Raw genomic sequence first — 6,418 nt, forward strand, 5'->3', positions numbered from 1 at the left:
CATTGTCACCCAGAACAATTATTTCCTTTTTTAACCCAATGTGGCTCATCCAGCTATTATACTGCGAGGAAAGGCGGGTACAGGGAGACACAGCAGCAGCCACAGAGATGCAGTAATCTAATTATTCAGCTGCAGAATGACAAAAACACAGCAAAAACATTCAGAAATTGGGGAGAACGGGGGAGGGTGTGTTGAAATCACAGCAGCGTATGCACTTTTCATGTAGTGGTGCCTGTTGAATATTTATCCTGCCTGATGAAGCAGCACTGGTGGCATATTTCTTCAATCTGCTCTCAGCCTGGTTATGAAATTCATCAATAATCCACAAACCTTTCCTCGAGGGCTCCATTTGCAGCTTAGAGGAATGTTAACACATTCTGCTTAAACAGGTCAAAGGTTGCAGAAGATCCAGCAGTGAAGGAAAAATTAAGATGAAACACTTGTTAACATGTAGCTAATCTGAAGTCCCGATCATTTTTATGGATTACTTATAGTTATGAAAGGAAAAATTTGGTACTACTGGCAGCTCCTTATTCTTTACTTAAATGACATGATGACAGGTCACAATATGTTTAGTTGGCAGGGGAAACTTATTCCTCGGTCACACCTAACTCATGCGGACTTACAATCTATAATTTATTACAGATGAATGCATAAATATTCATTTAGTTTGAAAGTGAACTACTGCAATTTCAAATTAAACACCAAGTTACTATAAATGACAGGTGACAACATGCACTATACGCATAATGTTATTACCTTGACTCTGCCTCTGGTGCTTTGATTTTATTATAAATATTCTTTAAATATTCTTTTTTTTAGCCAGACAAACAAAAAAAAAACACTTCATTGTTTAACCACTTCTTCTTCGTGATCTTTCTTCATAAAGAAGCCTAGTAAGTATAATAGTGGCATTTTTGAACTGAAATTGAAAAACAACAGCAAAAATAACACGAACAAATACATGATTCACCTATACTGCCCGGCCAACAAAAAAGTCGCACACTGTAATATTTTGTTGGACTGCCTTAACTTTGAGTATGGCACTCATTCACTGTGGCATCGTTTCAATAAGCTTCTACAATGTCACAGCATTTATTTCTGTCCAGAGTTGCATTAATTTTTCACTAAGATCTTATATTGATGATGGGAGAGTCGGACCGCTGCGTAAAGTCTTCTCCAGCACATCCTAGAGATTTTTAATTGGACTGAGGTCTGGACTCTGTGGAGGTCAATCCATGTGTGAAAATGACGTCTCATGCTCCCTGAACCACTCATTCACAATGTGAGCCCCATGAATCCTGGCATCGTCATCTCGGAATATGTCCATGTCATCAGGGAAGAAAAATTCCATTGATAGAAAGATCTGGTCATTCAGTATATTCAGGTAGTCAGCTGACCTCATTCTTTGGGAACATAACACTGCTGAACCTGACCAATTGTTTGTTTAAATTGCATTAAAGTGTAAAGCTAAACGGAACTTGCATGGCCTGCCTAAGCGCCACCTCTCTGCTCATTTTTGTGTTACCCTGGAATTAAGAGGAGTCAGGCGCTATGAAGTTTGAAACAGCCACAGCTATCAAACTGAGAGTTCGTCCATTTTTATATACAGTCAGTTTCTTGGGTTAAAACGTGTATCTACATATGTTAATGTCTTTAAGCACATACTGTTTTTGATGCATGTTAATTTACAACATGCAAATATCTATGTATAACTAACGAAACATGCATTTTTCTCAACACGGACGTATAAAGTCTTGTATATTTGTGTAGTGGATGATCATTTTTGCTCTGTGGTGCTACCGCTCTGACCACACCTAGTCAGTGATGTCACAACATCTATTTCATCCCATTCATTCACCTTCCTTCCCCTCAGTAACAGTTGGTGATCCATCATCACAAAAACACCCCCCTCTCACTGCCCTCCATTCATCAAGCTGTCAACGAGATGGAACAAAATCTGTGTTTCTGCTGTACATAAAATGTCAACAGACAGTAAAATTGCAAAAGGCTAAAAGTAGGTTGCACGGCAGAAGCATGAACTGAAATAAACATTGTGCCAATAAAAAACAATGCTGTAATCAATGAGCTGGTGTGTCCAGTTCATAGATTTCCAATGTTCCATCATCAGATGTAATATTGATCCCAATTAAGCTGTCCAGTTGTGGTTTAAATGTCATTAGATTAATATGCTGCCATGTAAATACATGACCGCAAGTATGTACCTGCACACATTAGAGTCAATATGACTTCAAGGCAGCAAGAAAGAACCAGAATTATTTTGTGTAAAAAATGCAGATAAGCCTAGAAGGAAATGAGAGACTTCCTCAGACAAACACACCCAAACACACAATCACAAACTTGTACATACCTACGCACACAAACACATACTGTAGAAAATGGGTGGAGGAGTCAGCCTCCTACAAACACCACATTCACCCGCTGCAGCCCTAATCTGTGGGGAAAGATAAAAGTGTGCAGTAATTTTGGGAGCATTAGTGCTGCTTTGGTTGGGTTTCTGTCGGCTCGCTGATAAAGCCAGAACACTTAGAACAACATCCTCCCCTCCCTCTGCCGCCCAGCCCCCAGCTCCAAACCCAACCTCTATTTATTCCTGCCATTCTTCTTCATCTAGCAGTAATAAATATACACGCCTCACTGCACAAGCACTTCATCACCACAGCCAGGCATGTCTGCTATTTAATGGAAACAATGATTTCGATTTACATTGTGAATGATGGGAAATGATTCGTGGTGATTGTAATTTAACCTGCGAAGCATTGAGCCCCAGGGGAAAAGGAGAATTTGGAGAATTAAATTGAGTAGTGGGGGCAAAAGATCTATTGATTTGTCTTAAATAGAAGTAGAGGGATCGATTTAGGTTCAGGTGCTCCCAAGAACGACCACGTTATTCAGTTGAAATGAATGTAACAGGACTTTAGCGATGGCCTCCAGGCTCTACTTTGAGAGCACATGACGCACACACAGAAAACAGAACATAAGTCTACATACCGTCCCTAACATACAGCAGCAAAACAATCATTTTGAAACAACAACAACAACAGCAACGAGTGGGCTTCTTTTTGTGCGACTATTTCATAAAACACAAAAGCAGCACTTGAGAAACAATAGCGTGTGTTAGCGGTTGAGTGTTTGTGGCCAAAACAACACTTCTCACTTGACAAAAGCACCAACACCCACACAGCCACGAACTAAACTCTCATCCGGCTCTTGATCCACTCTGCAAACCCAGCATTGCAATTTAAAGGGCTGCTTCACGGCCACTTATGCTGTCACACATAATCATACACATGCACATTGCCCCCACCCTCCCTCCACCCCGTCTCATTCAGTCTCATGCCAAAACCCAAACTCTTCATATATTCTAACACTCATCTGTCGTCCCAACAAGAAGGCTTCTATCTGGCCCTTGATAATGTTAGTAGCTTGTAGCAATGTGGGATCTTTTTTTGGCACTATAATGAAATGTGCTTTCCGCAATATTACACACTACGGTCCTTTATTCTGGAAGACTTAAATTTTATTCAACACAATATAGTTTTCAATCAATATGGCTCGAATGAGTAGAATTAGACAAAGAACAATGGTTTTGGATGGAAAGATGAAATTCAATAGTTATTTGCTAAATTGTCCTGCTTAAAACAAAACAAAACAAAAAATGTTCATTTAATTTTCCAATTATCACCTGTCTCAGTGTGAAATTACTGTCACATCCTCTTATTTGGGAATCGGTGGACATTTACAAGAAAAAATCTGTTGTTATTACCCTTTTTTGCAATTTTTCCACAGATAAAAACAAAGATGATTTAACATCATAATGAGTAAGTTTTAGATGTGGTAGGTTCATTTTGTTACCCTTAGAAAGAGCAAAGTTATATAAAAATTCACAACAATAACAATATTCCCTGTGTATAAATGCAGCACTGGTATGCTCTATTTATATTAAGGCTCACACTACACTATCCTCCTCTTTCTGGGTGGATTAACTACCCATACCCTTAAAATCCTGTCTAAACACTCACCTCTACACATGCACACACTGTTAACACACACACTCACCAGTCCTGAAGCGAAGAACACGGCCAGCAGTGCGAGGCAGGTTCCCATGACGATCAGCAGCAGGAACACGATCAGCGGATGCTGCTGGCTCATTCTGTAGTACGACTCGTACAGCCAGTCCTGAGGTTTCTCACTCTCCACGCACACCTCACCCTGGAACCCCGGGAAGCCGTCCCCCAGGCTCTCAGGCCCCTCGGCACCCTCGCCTCCATCGTTCTTCTCCAGCAGGTAGCGTCCGCGGGTCCACAGAGCTTCTTGCCACATGGGTAGCCGCCTCTGAATGGATGGTGCTGCTTTTCCCGCTGACGAGGACACGTGCACAGAGAAGCAAACAAAGTCAGGGACGTTTTCTTGCTCTCTCTTCCTGCCCACCCACCAACGTCTGCCGCCTCCTCTTCTACAAAAGTTTGCTCAGCTGTGTGTGATGGATGGACGGCCGAGTGAAACAGAGCCAACTTTCTAGCTCCTGCAGTTTGCCTTGCATCCTCTGCCGCTCCTTCTGCTTGAGGTGGCAAACTGAGTCAGGACGGTGTGAAAACAGATCTTCTTCTATACCTCCTCCTCGTCCTGTCAGAGGAGGTGGTTGGACTCCGAAGAGGGAAGATGAGATTTGGGATCCTCTCTTCTCGCTTCTCCTTCTTGTTTGCTCTTTATGTTTGGACAGTGTGAGAGGGAGCTGGCAGCCTCTGGTTACTGCTCAGCGCTGTAGCTGCAACGAGGCAACATGTTACTCTGCTGAGGTGCAGATGAGGACTGAGAGAGAGAGAGAGAGAGAGAGAGAGAGAATGCGTATTACTGGGAGGGAGGAAAGAGGGAGAGAGAGGAGAGAGTCTACCAATGTGTGTGGTGGGGAGAGCTAGTGGATAAAAGTGTGTGTGTGCTGTTCCTCTCAAAGTGGAAATGTGAGAATGGTGATGTGTGAGGAGAGAGCTGGTAAAGACTGTCAGACCGTAGGCTTGTGTGTGCCTCTGTGTATTAGTGTGCATGTTTACAAGGCACAGAAAAAGAAATTTTTACATGAGAGAGAAGACAGTTTGGAGTTGGCAGAGGAGAAGAGAGGAGGAAGATGAAGAAGAACTGTGTGTGTGTGTGTGTGTGTGTGTGTGTGTGTGTGTGTGTGTGTGTGTGTGTGTGTGTGTGTGTGTGTGAACGAAGGTAAGTGAGTGAGAAGGGTTGTAACAGCTGTGCTAAACCAAGAGGAGCAGCAGTGTGGAGGGAACAAGAATAAAATGCCATCCAGCAGCCAGCGACTAGATAAAAAGACGGTCAAAGAAAGCACACAGAAGGGGGAAAACGGGGAGGAAGAGGAAGAAGAAACAAAGTCAGGAAGGAAAAACCTCAGGAGACAGAGAGTGTGGGAGGAAGAGAGATCGGTGCTTCAAACGGGAGGGGAGGGAAGAAGAGCTGGTAATGAGTGAAAGTTTGAGAGCGTCAGTGTCAGTGTGTGCTGGTGGTGGGAGTAAAAATAAGATCTGACGAACCAAAATCCCAATATTCCTCTCCTCCTTCCAGCTTTCATTTCTCCTTCTTTCATTTCGACTCCTCTTCTGCCACAACGAGCTCCCTCTCTCCCCTCTCGTCATGCTGCATGCGATGCTCTGTGAAGTGTGAAAATGCCACTTCAATGTGTCAAACCCACGGAGTTTCCTTTTAGCGCTGACCAGAGAGAGAGAAGCGGAGTCTGTGAGCAAATTCTGAGCGCGCTGCTTATCTGATATTAATAAATACAGTATCTACAACTCAAGGTTATTTTTAGAAGCTATAGGCTGTGCATTTTCAGATAAAAGCTGAGAATGAATCTTATTCAGTGTGAAAGTGAAGGTAGCAGAATGAGAGCGTCAGAAATTATAAGCAGCCATATGCAAAGTTACAAATACACTATATTGCCAAAAGTATTCGCTCACCCATCCAAATAATCAGAACCAGGTGTTCCAAGCACTTCTATGGCCACAGGTGTATAAAATCCAGCACCTAGGCATGCAGACTGCTTTTACAAACATTTGTGAAAGAATGGGTCGCTCTCAGGAGTTCAGTGAATTCCAGCATGGAACTGTGATAGGATGCCACCTGTGCAACAAATGCGCTCCTAAATACTCCACAGTCAACTGTCAGCTGTATTATAAGAAAGTGGAAGTGTGTGGGAACAACAGCAACTCAGCCACCAAGTGGTAGGCCACGTAAACTGACGGAGCGGGGTCAGCGGATGCTGAGGCTCATAGTGCCAAGAAGTGGCCAACTTTCTGCAGAGTCAATCACTACAGACCTTCAAACTTCATGTGGCCTTCAGATTAGCTCAAGAACAGTGCTTCATCAGAGAGCTTCATGGAATGGGTTTCCA

At 42.9% G+C, this 6,418-nt stretch overlaps 1 protein-coding gene across 2 annotated transcripts in view; it reads right to left on the reverse strand.

Moving 5' to 3' along the window:
• The window catches only part of adcy2b (adenylate cyclase 2b (brain)), a 59,979-nt gene extending 55,068 nt beyond the window's left edge, over nt 1-4,911 (reverse strand). Inside the window, exon 1 of one of the 2 annotated variants that reach the window (XM_055018130.1) lies at nt 4,081-4,911. In XM_055018130.1, coding sequence (XP_054874105.1) covers nt 4,081-4,344 — 264 coding nt within the window. In that variant the 5' untranslated portion in view covers nt 4,345-4,911. The remainder of the gene's footprint in view (nt 1-4,080) is intronic. The other variant, XM_055018129.1, reaches the window with a different exon arrangement.
• Between the last annotated feature and the right edge of the window lie 1,507 nt (nt 4,912-6,418).

The sequence above is a fragment of the Amphiprion ocellaris genome, chromosome 15 (genome assembly GCF_022539595.1).
Source record: "Amphiprion ocellaris isolate individual 3 ecotype Okinawa chromosome 15, ASM2253959v1, whole genome shotgun sequence".
NCBI lineage: Eukaryota > Metazoa > Chordata > Actinopteri > Pomacentridae > Amphiprion > Amphiprion ocellaris.